Source organism: Halichoerus grypus, chromosome 6, assembly GCF_964656455.1.
Source record: "Halichoerus grypus chromosome 6, mHalGry1.hap1.1, whole genome shotgun sequence".
NCBI lineage: Eukaryota > Metazoa > Chordata > Mammalia > Carnivora > Phocidae > Halichoerus > Halichoerus grypus.
Window position 1 is genome coordinate 70,155,753 of NC_135717.1, and position 17,348 is coordinate 70,173,100.

At 34.1% G+C, this 17,348-nt stretch overlaps 1 protein-coding gene across 2 annotated transcripts in view; it reads right to left on the reverse strand.

The window, feature by feature from the left end:
• Positions 1–17,348, reverse strand: part of KIF5B (kinesin family member 5B) — a 46,543-nt gene that overhangs the window by 11,066 nt on the left and 18,129 nt on the right. The window contains exons 4-19 of one of the 2 annotated variants that reach the window (XM_036099595.2): positions 16,947–17,051; positions 16,026–16,074; positions 15,402–15,457; positions 15,226–15,313; positions 14,937–15,061; positions 13,722–13,826; positions 13,290–13,435; positions 12,428–12,576; positions 11,796–11,989; positions 10,397–10,465; positions 8,490–8,696; positions 5,815–5,958; positions 1,995–2,183; positions 1,287–1,404; positions 693–754; positions 487–596 (exon numbers count right to left, since the gene is read on the reverse strand). In XM_036099595.2, coding sequence (XP_035955488.1) covers positions 487–596; positions 693–754; positions 1,287–1,404; positions 1,995–2,183; positions 5,815–5,958; positions 8,490–8,696; positions 10,397–10,465; positions 11,796–11,989; positions 12,428–12,576; positions 13,290–13,435; positions 13,722–13,826; positions 14,937–15,061; positions 15,226–15,313; positions 15,402–15,457; positions 16,026–16,074; positions 16,947–17,051 — 1,916 coding nt within the window. Of the gene's footprint in view, positions 1–486; positions 597–688; positions 755–1,286; positions 1,405–1,994; positions 2,184–5,814; positions 5,959–8,489; positions 8,697–10,396; positions 10,466–11,795; positions 11,990–12,427; positions 12,577–13,289; positions 13,436–13,721; positions 13,827–14,936; positions 15,062–15,225; positions 15,314–15,401; positions 15,458–16,025; positions 16,075–16,946; positions 17,052–17,348 lie in introns of both variants that reach the window. The other variant, XM_078075344.1, reaches the window with a different exon arrangement.

Consider the following 17,348-nt stretch of genomic DNA (forward strand, 5'->3'; position numbering starts at 1 on the left):
GCGAGTCTGCTTCTCCCTCGGACCCTCCCCCCTCTCATGCTCTCTCTCTCTCAAATAAATAAAATCTTAAAAAAAAAATTTTTTTTTTAAAAAGAAGTTAATTTTTAAAACTTTTTTTTTTTTAAGATTTTATTTATTTGAGAGAGAGAAAGAGGGAGAGTGAGAGGGAGAAGCAGACTCCACACTGAGCAGGGAGCCCAACATGGGGCTCAATCCCAGGGCCCTGAGATCGTGACCTGAGCCGAAGGCAGACGCTCAACCAACCCAGCCACCCAGGTGCCCAATTTTTAAAAATTTCAGCTAGAACTTAGAAGTTACGCTCGTAAGTGAAAAGATTCTTTACATTCAAGTCAAAATGGTAATTTCAATGAAAAATTCAGATTTCTAAAAGGATATATTGTCCATCAGTAATCTATTATTTCCTCTTGCTAAATAGTCAATCTGAGTTAGTTTCTAGTATCTCAGAGGGAAAGAAAGTATACTTACTCTTGAAGATCAGTGATGAGTTTTTCTTTTGCCTCAACTTCATCTCTCAAACTACTAATCTGTTTTTGATGTGTTTCTCTATGGCTTTGGATCTGCTGTTCAACCGCTTGCTAAGGTTATTGGGGGGAAAAGGATTTAAATCAGATTAATCAAGATTAAGAATAATGGATTAAAGTCATTAGAATGCAATGTTACATCAAACTTGCCTTAACTTCATTTGCAGTCTGAACCTTATTTAAGTGCTCCTTTTCCATCTCATGTACTTTCTCTGTTTGGGTAGAGAGAGAAAACAGAAGAAATAAGCCTTAAAGTTCTTCCTATAAACCAAGGAGCAAATAGGTTTTATGAGGGATCTGTTGCTTAGCAGTACTTGACTTTAAATTATCTAAATGCTAAATAGTAAATCTTGCTCTCCTAGCTCAGAACATGTTTACTAATAATATAGTTAAATCCTTTGTGTCGATATTATGGTTTCCTTTATTTTCTTTGCCTAATCCTGGAACAGATGGGTTAGGCCATGGTAGGGACTGAGATAGCTTTCTACATCCCCTATGTTAAGATTCACACACACACACACCCCCCCCTCCTAACTTTGTGGGAAATTCCTAAATTGGCCCCTTCCATATTCAAACACAATTTCAAAAACAGGTTTCAAAACCATTTTAAAATATATTATTTGTTTATGTTCTAAGTTATCCATATTCCTACTATTCTCTATCAGTGTGAATATAAGTTTACTACAATTATACTAAAGAAAGAATTAATATAGGTAGAACTCATAAAAAATCAAAAGCTAATACCTTGTGCTCGAAGCTGGACTAGTTCTTCACTGAGGGAATCGACGGATTCTTCTAGCTGTCTTTTCTTTTGCTCCACATTTTGAAGGTATTCAGTCAATGATTTGATTTTGGCTTCATGCTTTTGGGAAAAATAAACTGATATGAAGTGCAAAAAAATAGCATGCACATTTTGTTGTTAAGGATAATTTGAATGTTAGCAGGTCTTCTCTATATGTCTAAGCATATAATATTACAATGATAAAGAATTTAATTAATGAAACAGTTCCCTACATAGCTTATAACACTTGCAAACTAAGGTACTGAAAGCCGAACTATGAGATACTCTTACTAGTATCTCCATCTAACAATATTCTCTTTCCCTACTTCTACAACTCCTATCTTGGTGAATAGCCTCATCCATTCAGTTGCCAAAGCCAAAAAGCTGGTTCCGCAGTTGTCTACCCTAGAATTCTTCTAGAGTTTTCAATAACCAAATCAGTCACATCTTTCTAGTAAATTTCTATGTATAACATATACATATCAGTAAATATAACCCAGTTAAATTCACTCATATCATACTGCAGTGAACCTAGGAAAAACTAATTGAATTAACCTTTTTATTGTTACCCAAAAAAACCCAAAGAAGATCATTTTCCTTAAAATTTTTATAATCAATGAAATGTATACATGGCTATTCAAAAAATGAAGAAACTGTTCTGTAATACCTACTTGAGAGATACGAAGCTGGCATGCTGCTAACTCCTTTTCATTTTCTTCCATTTTTTTGTTGCTCTCAGTTTGTGTGCTTTCTAACTGTTTGCAGCGTTTTACCATTGTTTTTACTTCTGACTTCATTTTGCTAATGTAGAGCCTTGCAACAGTGAACTCTTCATCTATCATGCCAGTTCCCTCAGGTTGCTGTAAAAAAAAAAATTAAATAAAAAATTAAAAACAAAAATGTCCAGTTTGTGGTTACCCAATTAGACTCCAAAATCTTTTAACAAAATAAGTATCACCTGATATTCATAAAAAGTATGGAGTTTTTCTTTATTAAATATTATTCTTAATAAAGGGCAAGTAAAACTTAGCTTAATTTTTGCCTTCCTTATTTTCTAAAACTTAGTGTTAATACATGCTTACAAAGGAAAACAACAAATGCAACCTAAAAACAAACTGATGACATCTGCCTCTTTCAGTTTTTAGATTTCCTCTTCATTGCTAATCATATGTAAGCCCAGTTTAAAACTAAACAAATAATGATATTTAGGGGCAGAGAAAGGATGACTTCTAAGCTCGACAAAGAAGAACTGTGGTGACTGTACATCCTTAAGTTTCATTACAAAATTCAAGTACAGTATTCAGTGTCAAAATTAAGTGGACCTTGAGAAGGAAGAAATAAGACTGTCTTTGCTTGCTGAGGATATGATTGTTTAAAAAACAAAACAAAAACCAAAAAAAAAAACCTCCTAAAACTAATAAGCCATTACAGTTAACACTGCAAAATACAAGATTAACATATGAAAGTCACATTCCTATACCAGCTATGAACAAGGGAAGGTGAAACTAAAAACACAGTGGCACAGACATAAGAATGAAAAGAAAAAAGAAATACTTAGGCATAAATGTGATACAATAAGTATAAAATCAGTATGACAAAAGAAATCAATGAAGAACTGAATAAACGGGAGATATTCCATATTCACGGATAGAAAGACTCAGATGTCAGTTCTTCCCAGCTTGATCTACGGATTTAACATAATCTTAATCAAAATCCCTGCAAGTTTATTTTATGGTATCAACAAACAGACTCTAAAGTTTAAATGGAAAGGCAAAAAACCTTGAATAGCCAAACACTACTAAAGAACAACAAAGTCAGAGGACTGACTGACTACTCAACTTCAAGACTTAATTATAAAGCTAGAGTAATCAAGATAGTGTGGTACTGGCAGAAGAACGGACAGTAATTGGAACAGAATAGAGCCCAGGAACAGACACAACACAAATATAGTCGTTTGATCTCTGACAAAGGGGCAAAGGCAATTCAATGGACAAAGGACAGTTTAATAAGCTGTAACAGAAAAACTATCCATCCACACGTAAAATAACGAAGCTTGACAGACCTTATTATACCTTGCAGAAAAAAGAAAAATTAACTCCAGGTGGATCATAGACCTAAATGTAAATATAAAACCAAAAACCTCCAAAACACAGGAGAAAATCTAGGTGACTTTGGGTTTGGAGATGAGTTTTAGACACAATGCCAAAAACGCAATCCTGAAAGAAAAAATTTGTGAACTGCGCTTTATTAAAATTAAAAACTTCTGCTCTGTAAAAGACACTGTTAAGAGAATGAAAAGATAGCCACAGACTGGGAGGAATATTTGCAAAACACTTATCTGTAAAGAACTGCTACCTAAATCATAGAGATCTCTTTAAAACGCAAGATAAGAAAACAAACAATCCCACTGCATTGAGATAACACTATATATCTCAAACCAAAAAACTGATGACATCAAATACTTGTGAGGATGTGAAGTAACAAGAGCTCTCATTCATTGCTGGTTGGCATACAAAATGCTATAGCCACCTTGGGGGTTTCTTACAAAGCTAACACTTAGCATATGATCTAGCAATCATGCTCCTAGGTATTTTTACCCAACTGAATTGAAAAGTTTTGTCCACAGGAAAATTCGCACATGAATGTTTATAGCGGCTTTATGTGCAACTGCCAAAGACTGTAAGTAACCAAGATGGCCCTTGATAGATGAATGGATAAAGTGGTACACATATACAGTGGAATATCTGGTGATAAAAGAAATGAGCTATCAAGCCATGAAATGACTTAAATGCATGTTGCTAAGAAAATTAAGCCAGTTTGAAAAGGACAAATACTGTATGATTCCAACTATATGGTATTTTGGAAAAAGCAAAACTATACAGATGGTGAAAAGATCACTGGCTATTGTTCAGGGGAGAGGGATTAATAGGGTAAAAAGCACAAGGGATTTGTAAGGGAGGTGACTGTTCTACATATATAACTATACTGTAATGGTGGTTCTGTATCATGCATTTGTCAAAATCCATTAACTGTACAACACAAAGAGTGAACCATAATGTAAAAAACACTAAAGTTAATAAAGCTCAAGCAGTGCTTAATGATGATGTTAAGAGGAAAATTATATACAAATGACAAAAATATTGAGAATCCATAGATTCTTTTTTAAAAAGAACCTATTTGCAAGGCTGACTTGTTTTCAAAATGCTATAATGGTATAGGGAAAAAAACAGTCTAGGAGTCAAGGACCCTATATTATATCACTGGCTCTACCACTGAACATCAGCCCTTTCTACTCTTTTCTCTTTACCACTTTTTCACTTAAATTAAGACTTAGTTGAACATAAAATGGAAAGACTTTTCTAAAAAGAAGCTGCAAATCTACAAGGCAAATTTTGAACACCTCTCTAGTGTTTAGTGATATGAAGTAAATTTACTTTTCCATCCCAAAAGATTCCCACATAGCTCTATCATCTCACATGAGTTCACCCTCAACAGGATACAGAATGTTCAGACGGAACATTCTGAAGAGAGAAGAGAGTGAAGAGAGAGTAAGTCACCCAGTATTTAACATTTTTCTTTTGTCTCAACGGCATGAGCCAACATTAAGAAATGTATAATTGTCTCCTCAACACAAAGCAGCTTTGAGTAACAACTGACAGAAGGAATGTGTGCTCCACATTGAAAACTTTGTTAAACTGGGCTTCTTATTCTTAGTAGGCTGTAACTATAAACCCTAGTGTAAGTTTATTCTCTTTGTTACGTAATTAAGCTTTAATCAAGAAGAAAAAGTCCAAACAAATACCTACTGCAACATACAAATCTTTCATATTATGTACATGTGCTTGCAGTTAACAATCTTAGTTTGCTTTTTTGGTCTAAGTTTTAAAATTTACCAGGTCACTAATCTTTTCTTCTTATCATATGCCTAGTGCCAACATAACCAATGTTAGTATCCTAAAAAAGATTAGAGAAGAAAAAAAGGTATAGTTGAAATAGGTACTGCAAAATTTTGATTACTAGTAACTAAAATTCACGGTATTATTCTCTCTACTGTTATATGTCTGAAATTTTTCATAATAAAACTTTAAAAAAATTAGTAGTGTTCATCTTTTATCTTTTCAAACATTTAAAAGCAACCTCAGGCCAATTCATTTAGGAGTTTACTCTCTGAGCTCATCTTCACTGCTGCCCCAGTTACATACTTTCATGTACAGTAATTTATTAATAATCTCTAAATGCAAAATCTTTACACAGTAGAGAAAAGAACCAAACATGGGATCCAAATAAATGATACTTACTGAAATTGCCTTTTGAGCACCTCTTACTCTTTTCCTCTTTCCTCACCTATTTAAAATGAAGTTAATACCATCTACTACACGTTGCTGTTGTGAATGAGATAACGGGTATGAAAAGAACTTTGTAAAAAGTAAGTAGTAAACAGAAGTAGTTGTCTACTGACAATTATACTTAGTATTTGATTATTATACTTACCTTTACATCATTATTTCCTACAGCAATTCCTATTTCTGCAAGGTCTTTTAGTAAAGATGCCATCATCTCAGCTGCTCGTTTTTTCTGGTGGTTGGTCATTTCCTTAAGTTTCTGAAGTTCAGCATCTATACTTGCTAAAGTTGCCTAAAAGAACCCAAAACAAAAGACACAGTTAAATCTATTAAATGAAAGATTACTTCAAATACTGACAGGTATTTCACTTCAGCCAGGACTCACAAAAGCATTATTTTCTACTTTGTTTTCTCAACTAGCTGATCTACTGAGTTCTGGGAGAATTCCCAGTTCAAACTTAGAAAATATTTTAGACCTAACAGACTCTGTAAAGTAGCCATATTATGCTCTATGAAGAGCTGGTAGTTTGTACCACTTCACTATTTTTTTTTTTTAAGATTTTATTTATTTATTTGACAGAGAGAGCAGGAAAGCACAGGCAGGGGGAGGGGCAGAAGCAGGCTCCCTGCTCGCCCAACATGGGGCTCCATCCCAGGACCCCCGGGTCACAACCCCGAGCCAAAGGCAGCTGCCCAACAAACCAAGCCACCCAGATGTCCCCTCATTTCACTAATTTTTGAGACTGGGTTATGTTTTCTGCCTAGAAGTGAGTAACTTTCAAAATAATTAGGTTGAATTTTCTTTTATTACCACAGTATGGCTTATCTTTGGAAACAGAGTCTGGGCAAAATAATGTTAGAATAGAATTGAATTTTCTAGATGGTTTGGGTGTTTCCTTTATCTACTTTCTATATACATAGTCATTGGAAATAGTCCACCTGATAATTACTGCTACTTTGATACTATAAGCAATTATCTAGGAGACAGTGATGAAGTAGCATTACTGAGTTTAATTAAGTTTAAAATAATAGCTGGTTTACCAGCAACAAAGTCACCACAATTTTGAAAAGCCCAACCCAATCTGGCCACATTAAAACTAATCATTATACCACAGGTCAGATACTGACTAAAAGTCTGTAAACTGCATTAAAAATTGCAGTTGCTTTTAGTAAAGATGCCATCATTTCAGTTTGTTGTTTCTTCTGGTCATTTCCCTATGTTTCTGAGTATCAGTAGTGTCTTCACCCAGTTTAATCTGAAATACCAGGTGTTACCTTTCAAGTCTCATAAGGTATCATGCTTTAATGTCTAAATCACTATCAGGTATTTTCTCTAACAACTGAATAGCAATATTGTACACATTTATAAAAAGATGCAGAACACTATAAGGTTTCTAACTTCTATTAGCAATGTAGTGCTGACAGATTCAGTTTCATAACTGGGACACAGACACAACTGTCGTAATGACTGAAACTGGTGACTGAAGACCAACTGACAGCTTACGGAGTTGTAAGACACTCCTATTGTTCTTCCAAACAGTAATTAGGTTTGCTAATAATGCAACTCATAAGAGTTATAAAAGCACCTTGATCTCCATGCTATTAAACTGTGACTTTGGAGATTAATAGGGGAAAATGAATTTCTCATCAGGGGCATGAAAAAAAAGAAAGAAAGAAAGAAACCTTTAAAAATAGTATTGACTGCTTTCCTTTAGATAGGTGAACATGGACAGGCAAATAAGTAGTGAACACTGACCCCGAGTCCAACTCCAGATGCGGTTTCTGGACAAGAAGTTGGTATTGACAGTAATAAAATGTTAATAAGAGAGCTCATCCATGGGCGCCTGAGTGGCTCAGTCATTAAGCATCTGCCTTCAGCTCAGATCATGATCCCAGGGTCCTGGGATCGAGCCCCACATCGGGCTCCCTGCTCGGTGGGAAGCCTGCTTTTCCCTCTCCAACTCCCCCTGCTTATGTCCCCTCTCTCGCTGTGTCTCTCTGTCAAATAATAAATAAAATCTTTAAAAAAAGAGAGCGCTCATCCGTGATGCTGCTGCAAGTATAGCAGTTGCAATCACAGATATGTATTACCTTTGGCATCACTCTAGGAGGGTGGCAAATCCTGTTTATAGCAATAACAAATAAAGATCCTTATCTATTGCGGAATCACAAGGAAGAGCCTTCTACATTGTGTTAGGTAGGCTCTAATCCAGGGGCTGGGAATGTAAAAGTAAACAAAACCCAAGTTATATGAGGTTGTATAGCCTTCTCTTATTTTTATGTGTACATTTCTTATTTACAGTTTGAACAATCATCTAATAACATTATTGCGCAACTAGAAGTTAAACTTATTTTCCCTTTAACATTAGAGTATTAGAAATAGCAAAAAGTCTTCAAATGGCATTTTAATTACCTTTTAACAGACCTTCAGGAACTAAAAGATAACCCTCTTCCTTCACCTGTAAGGTTTTATATAAAGGACAAAGTGAAGTTGAGGCTTAGAATTACTTATGAATGGGGGCATCTGGGTGGCTCAGTCGTTAAGCATCTGCCTTCAGCTCAGGTCATGATCCCAGGGTCCTGGGATCAACCCCCCACACATCGGGCTCCCTGCTCAGCGGGAAGCCTGCTACTTCCTCTCCCATTCCCCCTGCTTGTGTTCCTGCTCTCACTATCTCTCTCTGTCAAATAAATAAAATCTTAAAAAAAAAAGAATTCCTTATGAATGGATACTCTCAGTATTGAGCTTACCAGAAAGAAGTTACTTAATTTCAATTAAGAAAACTTGTACTAAAATATTAAGAAAACAGAATTATATCCTACCGATTTCTGATTTAGTTCATCACTAAGCAATTCATATTCCTTAGTTTTATCTTCAACTTCCTGAGACTTCTGATCATAATTGACAGCAAGTTCCTCTAAGGCTTGCAAAACTTCTTTTACTTCTTCCTTAGAGGCATCATTTTCTGCTTGCAGGCGATTCAGTTCAGCTTGCATATTATCTTGATCCCTTCTGGTAGACGCCAAAAGCTACATGAAAGAGTGAAAGTATACAGGTTTTACAAGATATACAGGTTTAAAAAATCTATTTGCTAAACTCAAAGGGAATAAAATGTGGATGCTATTAACTGTGTGAACATTTATTCATTCAACAGGTTTATTGACTACTATATGCGGGCACTGTGCTAGACACTGTGGGAAACAGCAAGAAAATAAAAAAGACTTTGAGGAATCTAGAAGAAGAAACAAAGGTACATAAATAGATACAAGATGGAATGTTAATTAAGAGCCATAAAGGAGGGACAGGACATGACAGAGTGCTTGGTAGTATTTAAAACAAGAGGGTATTTCTGTAGGTTATTCACGAAGAAGGTGGCTAGAATTGGCCAATTTTAGTCATGTGCAAATTAATGTAATAAAAGAAAAGGCATACTAGCTTCATGAATAATGGGCATAGAAAAAGAAGTTAGTAGATGTTTAGAAGACATGCTTAAAGGTTTAGATTTTCTTTGGTCAAAAAGAAAAGGGGTGGCACCTGACTTATGCCTCAGGAAAACTTAGTATCAACATATAAAATTTGAACTGTAGAGAAGCCAAGAGACTAGTCAGGAGAATACTGCAATCATTTAGGGTCAGTGGCTTTTATGTAGGGAAGGGCATCTGGAAATTTGCAGGAGTATTTCTAATGGAGCAGAATGCAAATGGCACTTAGAAGTAGGGGCCACGCATGCTAAATGTCCTATAACACACAGCACAGAATATTATAATGAAGAATTGTGTAAATGTTACTAGTGACCCTTTCGAGGAAACATGCTATAATTGAAATACAAAGATGATGTGACCAGGACTAAGGTGATTGATGGTGGCTATCTCTTCTTTATTGAAGCTGTATAATCTTTTGCCCCCATCTCCAAAACAAACCTTAAATGAAGTACCATTTTTTAATTATCCCCCTTCTCTGCCAGATAAGATAAACTGAGGGTCCAAACTAGGTGACAATCTACTAGAGAAGAAAAACCTGAAAGAACTAAGATGAAAGTAAAGATGGCAAAAATGAACAGGTTTGATGAAATAGAGATGGTGAGAGGAGTAAAAAATGTTTCATTCACTGACATTCTCATTCCCACAGTGAGTCATACCTTAAATTATGCAATTATTAAAGACATATCCAAGCAATTCAGAGATCAGTTATTTTCTTTCTTAAATCATCCCTTTAAACCTGTATCTGTGTGTTTAAGTGAATGAGTGACAATAAAACATTGTGTTTTTAATATTTCTTCCTTCACTTACATGTGGAAATACTCTTCATTAAGGGAGGGACAGTCTAAAGTTATCCCAGCCCAGTGTAATAAGTCTTTCTCAAGAATTAGTAAGACATGTTTTGGGAAGAATAAGGAGATAAAACAGCACTCTACTTCAAGCAAGGAAAGTAGAAGACAGAGTTTAAAAAGTCCAGTAGAAGTATATTAAAGAATAAATACTGAAAAAAGCTTCCTCTCCCCTCCAGTTAGATAGAACTCAAACTGAAAAAAGAAAGACCTTAAGAGGAAGTCAATCTTTGCTTCAATCCATATGATGTATCATATCCACAGTGAAGCACAAGCATATTAAAAAAATTTGTACATGTACTCCAGTATATTCTGAGCTCTGTAGGTTCATCTTTTATGTTTAAATAATAGTGACAAACTATAAAGCTTTTCTGAAAGCAGTATGTAAGGTATTCAACTTACCTCTTCTTGATCCAACATTTGTGTCTTCAGTTTCTCTACCAATTGGCTCTGTTGATTAATTTCCTCATCCTAGAATTTTAAAATAATTAGTTAACAAAGTAGCTCACAACCTGATTCTGTTTGCTAACACAAATTCTAAGATTACTATTCCCCCCGATCAAAATATTTCAAAACTGTTTCTCTAAATTCAACATAGCTTATTTCAGTTTCCTAGAAAAATGCTGAAAGAGATGGAATTTCTTTCAATTAATAACAGTAACATCACACAATTAAAAAGTCCATGTTTATAAAAGCTACTAATAGTTTAAATGCAAAAAATAATAAACATTTAACTCTATTATTGAAAGTAATGGCCATGTAGCTACTCCAAACCTGCCGTATCTGCTTAAAATACATATAAAACATCACCTAAAACCAAAACCAGAACTATTTACTTCTAGTCTCTTTACTGTTCTTGTTTTCCCCTTCCTCTCTATCCGGTTCATAATTTATTTTTCACACTACTGACTGACACGATCAAAGCAGGAAAATACTATTTCCACTTTATTTTATTCCCTCTCTAATCTCTTGCATCACCTTTATTATCAAGTCCTTAGATCCCTGATTCTAAGAAATCATTTCATTAAGGCTCTCCAATGACCCAATGCCCAATTTCCTTTCAAAAATTCTTTTAAAAAAGAAAAATACAGCGCCTGGGTGGCTCAGTTGGTTAAGCAACTGCCTTCGGCTCAGGTTGTGATTCTGGAGTCCCGGGATCAAGTCCCATATCGGGCTCCCTGCTCAGCGGGGAGGCTGCTTCTCCCTCTGACTCTCCCCTATCTCATGGTCTCTCTCTCTCCCATTCTCTGATAAATAAATAAAATCTTAAAAAAAAAATCTGTCTCATAGTTTCTGCACAGAAACAGAAATTGTGATTTTATATTTTTTATTAATATAGATGATCCTTGAACAATGTGAGGGTTAGGGACGCTGACCACCGCCCCCCAACAGAGTTAAAGATCCACATATAACTTCTGACTTCCCAAAAGCTTAACTGTTGCTAGCCTGCTGTTGAATGGAAGGCTTACCAATAAACAGACAATTAATACATATTTTTTGTTAATGTATTGTATACGGTATTTTTATAATACAGTAAGCTAGAGGAAAAAAATGTTATTAAAATCATAAGGAAAATATATTTATATTATTGTACTGTATTTGTTTTAAAAATCCACATCTAAGTGGACCCATGCAGTTTAAACCAGTGTTATTTGAGGGTCAACTTTACAATGATTTTCAAAAGGTTAACAGAAACCAAGGAAGATGTATATAGGTCCCCTGGGCCTGTAACATTAAAATTAAAAATAAAAATATCTATGTCATAAATTCTAAAACAAAATGGAACATGAACAATACCTACCTTGTCATCAAGTTGTTTGTACAATTTAGCAATTTCTTCTTCACACTTTCTTCTTTCAGCATCAGTAAAGTTTCCAGTAACTCCAATCGTAGCTGCTGGTTTATCATTGGTAATAGTAATATCCTTATCTACTGCGAAAGCTTCCAAGTTGGCTTTCTCTTTGTCAAACTGTTCATCAACAGGCACTGTCTCTCCTAAAATAAGACAACAGCATAGTTAATAAACATCCACCTGTCTAAAATGAATTACAATTTTATTCAATTTCAGTTGTTCTCACCCATTTTCTTATCTGCTCAGTCTGAGATTTGAGAAGCTGCAATTACTTTTGACTCACCCCCATCTTCTAAATCCAGTCACCAAATCTTCTAAATTTTATTGCTTCCACCCTACTGTAGGAACCTTGCCATCTGTGACTTCTATAGCTTCTAGATGGCCTCTGTGCCTCTATTTATTATTTCAGGTAAAATCAGAATTTAAAAAATTTTATTCATTTTTAATTGATGATCCCTAATGCTTAAAAAGTAAAAATGGACATGGTTTGTTATTTTTATGTTCATATCAGTCTCAAATTTATAAAATAGTTTTACTTTCGTATTCAACAAACTCAAAATGACATATTCATAAAGTATTACCATTACGCCATCGGTTGAGTTCATTTTCAAGCCACTGAATGGTATTCCGCAGGGTCTTATTTTTTTCCTTTTCTCTTTCATATTTCTTTTTCCACTGTTCTGCAGTTAATTCTACATTTACACAAACTGTGTTCTTAATTGTTTTGGCCCTAAGAGAAGTAATTGCAGGGGAAAAAAAATGTAACTAGAATTATTTTCAACTGATATATATAGATGTTACATATATATATATAATTTTTGGTTAAGCAATTTGACTATTCTTGTTCAATTATCTTTATGACTAAATATAAAGAGCCATAATTACTATAGTGCTAAATACATTTGCATCAGTCCCCAAATTTGTGAATAGCTTAAAAAAAAAAAAAAACAACAACCTGATGAGGATAAAAAACAAGGGCCCATATTTTCCCAATTCATTTGCAAGAATAAATTAATAAAAAGAAATTACTGTTGAAGGTCAAAGATAAAATCATCACTACCGATTTTCCTAGGTTAAGCAATTCATATTTGGTTATCTCATTATTTGAACCTGTCATATAGGTCAACAGGCTAATATAGAATTATATTTGTCAAGTTTTTCTTTATTATCTGATTTAAATGCTTATTTTCTTTAATGCTAAATTGAAGCTTCTCATATAAATCTGACTGAAGTTAATATTTGACTTTGATATGTACTAAAACTTAATTCAAATTCAAGCAGCTTTAAAAACGGACCTTGCTTGTATTATCTCTCAATTAAAACGTTGTGTCTAGCATATTAACAATATGCACTGATTTGAATAATATCTACCTATATTTTCCTAGACCTAATAAACAAAAGATCTATCTGTCATTTAGACTTTGTATTTTCTTAACAACAAACCTTTGACCAAACAGGAGTGTAGATTTTGTTTCAGATTCATTGTACGATGATGGAGAGCAGCAAATTACAATAGTGGTTCTACAGTTGCCACCTAATGAGTCTTGAAGGATTCTTGTCATTTTACTATCTCGATATGGAACATATGTCTACGAACAAAAAAAAATAGAAGACCAATGGGTTTCTACGGAATAAAATTTGTTATAGAAATATGTTATACTTTACGTAAGTTACAAAGGGATTTTGGTTATTCTAACTGATTAATATTAAGATGGGAACTAAAATCTACATACTGATACTATTATAAGACAACTAATTTACACATACTGAGTCAAACACACCAAATCTTTCAAACATCCATGCATATACATACATTGATATTTAAGTAACTCCCTGTAAGGTAACAATAGGGAAAGAGAAGACATGTATACTTACACTTCCCTCAGCCAAAGCAGAAATGACATTGCCAAGAGCAGAAAGTGACTTGTTGATGTTCTTAGCTTCATCCAGCACAGCACCTTCAGCTCCAGTTTTACTAACCTATACATAAGATTTCAAAAGAATGAAACAAAATCGTATGTTTCTTTGAATTTTCTAAAAAGTTCAGAGGTCATCCATAGCCAGCAAACAACAAAATGAAAAGCTTCACAATTTTATTTGCCAATTATTTATTCTAAGCTATCACTATTTCTTGAGTATTCATTAGTCTTCTGAGAACTTGGTCAAGTAACTAGGTGCATGACAAGAATGTGATTAAGGAGATACCAAATTTTATTTTTAGTTTGTGCTCTTGAAAATAACAAATTTACATGCACATTTGCAATTTACTATTTGCTAACCTCCTTTGCTTCATTAAAAAAGAGGAATCTTTTAAAATTTGCTAAAGCGTGATGCTGATACTGTAACTATTACAAACTGAATTTAAATATATAAGCAAACTTCTTTTAAAAAGATGTGAAATACATATATTAAAAGACAGGATAAAATAATACGTTAACAGTGCTGGCTGAAGAAACAGCCTCTCAGAATTCACAAAAATCAAAGACAGGCTTTGAAGGATGTGTTTAAGACTTAAGTAAAAGGGAATAGGTATGTCATTTTAATTAGAGGAAAAATTAGCAAAACAGCAAAAATGGTTACAGAGATTAGTATTAAAATATTTGAACTTATTTTAATTTTCACATAAACTAGAATCAGATTAGTATACAGTACAGTCTGTAATTATTAAATAATCACCCAAAGGAAAGAAATAGGTAAAACCAAACCAGAAAAGACTAATGGATAGTTACCAGTTTTCACAGGGAGCCCACTGCCAGTATGGTAAAACAGATACCAAAAATAAGGAAAAGGATACCTAATAAAATTTATGACAATATATGCCGAACAAAATTCTCAATAAAATTATATACCTTAAGACAAAGGTAACACCTATTGGTTGAACTGGACTATGGCGCAAATGACAGTAATTTGGAACTGGTTTTTCGGTTTAAGTAGTCATAAGCATTGGCATCAATGCTTTTAACTCTCAAAAATATTACCAAATCCAATTTTATAGTTTCTAACATGTTAATAATGAACAATGCCAAAGTCCAAATTCAAGCTAAAGTTTATAAAAATGCTTAAATATCTACCAGAATATAAAGATTTTACCTTTTCACTACCAGCTAAATCAACCAGATAAAGTTTTCCACTCAGCTTTTGTTCCGTTTGCGTGTTCTCTTGTTTTACATTAATAAGAAATATACTGTGACTCCTAGAGCTATGTTCATTCATATCTGCAATGAAATTACACAAACAACTATAAACAAACATGGCTTTCCCTTACTAATAATTTCTAAAGCATTACTTTACATAAAAATCTAATACAATTAATCATGTTGATAAAGATAGTTTAAGGCAGCTTTGTACCTTAACTAGTGTTAATAAACATCCTACTTACTTGTAACTGCTACATGTCTGTTGGACTTTCCTTCGTCAATGGTATCCATAACTTCATCTGGACTACATACAAAACGCTCTGTGCACCCCTATAACATAATTTTTTGAAGTATGTCAATAGTCTTAAAATTTTTTATTACAGGGCTTTTCTAAAAACAAGCATTATTTTATAAGTACCTTTACATAGGGAACTCGATTTTTATCTTCATGAACTGAAAGATTGGTCTTTGAAACTGAAAAAGAAAAATGAATAGCACCAGCAACATTCTCAACTCTAAAACCAGTTATGAAAATAACCAATTCAATTGACTGTTTCCTTTCCCAAGTGACCTAATAACAATACATTTTAAAAATATGATACATCACTATTAAAGAAAGACTGCAGAAACAGTAGCAGATTTAAATAGAAATTAATGCAGCAATATAGAATTTTAGGTCCAATGCAACCTCTACCACCCACATTTTGAAAATAACAGTAAGACAGAGTGGTTTAATAGTTTGCCCAAGGGCAATGAATCTAATTGACAGCTAACAGAAGAGTAGGACTCAGGACCTTTAACTATAATCCAACTCTCTAATTACTACCTAAGAAATACAAGCACCCCTAAATATGTGCTTTAAATAAGTTATTCAATGTGTCAAAGGCATTCAACTAACTTTCAAAGAACTTTAAAATATACCTGTTTCTTATAATTTAAGTCAGTTTCATATAGGTCACTTAGAAATAGTCTCATATCTATCTACTATTAAAAAAGGTAACATGCTATTTTAAAATGATAAAAGAGCAAGAATTTAACTTACCATCTAACAGGTCCCTTATCTTATCCAAATAAATTTCAAAATACGAAACCTGAAGGGCAAAGAAATAAAGGAAAAAAAGATCAACTAAAATTTTAAAATAATTTATTCACATTCATTAAATTTGTTGGGGTCTAGGGCGCCTGGGTGGCTCAGTCGTTAAGCGTCTGCCTTCGGCTCAGGTCATGATCCCAGGGTCCTGGGATCGAGCCCCATATCGGGCTCCCTGCTCGGCGGAGAGCCTGCTTCTCCCTCTCCCACTCCCCCTGCTTGTGTTCCCTCTCTCACTCGCTGTCTCTCTCTCTCTGTCAAATAAATAAATAAAATCTTTAAAAAAAAAAAAAAAAAATTTGTTGGGGTCTGAGGGAGCACGATCTAGACTAGGGGGCAGAGTTATCAACAACTCAGCCATAGCTCATGTTCTAACAGGAAGATTGGAACTCTCTAAACTCATATAACAGCAATTTCCATTACATATCTTCATTTAAAATGAATTAGACTCATGAGAACAGTAAGAACCTTTGAGTTCAGGGCACCTGGGTGGTTCAGTCAGTTAAGCGTCTGCCTCATTCCAGGGTCTCAGCGGGGAGTCTGCTTCTCTCTCTGCAACCCACCCCCCCAACGGCTGTAGTCGCTTACTCTCCCTCTCAAATAAAACCTTTACCAAAAAAAAAAAAAAAGTCTGAGTTCAGCAATAAAACAAACTCCTTCATTTTATAGAGAAGAAGGCTAAGACAAGAGATTTTGTGACCTTGTTTAAGGTCATCTAATGGCAGATAAGAACCCCATTTTACTAACTCTAATGATCTTTCTACTGTAACTGTCCATAAAATAACTTTTAAAAAGGGAAAAACATTTATTATTTCTTGGAATAAAATTATTCTAGGTGTAAAACAAAACACAATCTTTCCCCAAGGCTTTTACCTTAATATGAAATTCCAAATTCTCATCCATGGAGTAAATGTAATTAAAAATATCTTGCACTATTCTTGGAATAATCCCCATGCCTTCTGGATCATGAAGTTTACCCTAAACAGAAAACAAAATGAGACTTTAAGAAGTATGAATTAAAAGTAAAAACTTTCAATCTATAATTTACAGTCAGCAGAGGACAGTAATTTTAATTGTTGCCATTTTTTGGTGAAAACAGCTTTACAAGTATCTAAAAAAATCCAATTCAACTATAACATATTGGTAAGTTACACATAAATACTGCATGTCAACAACAAAGGTTACCAACTGATCTTAGCCTTTTATTTAATCATTAGATTTAGATTACCCATGCTTGTGCATTGAACTTATTTTCGAAAAAGGTTTGTTTCTTCC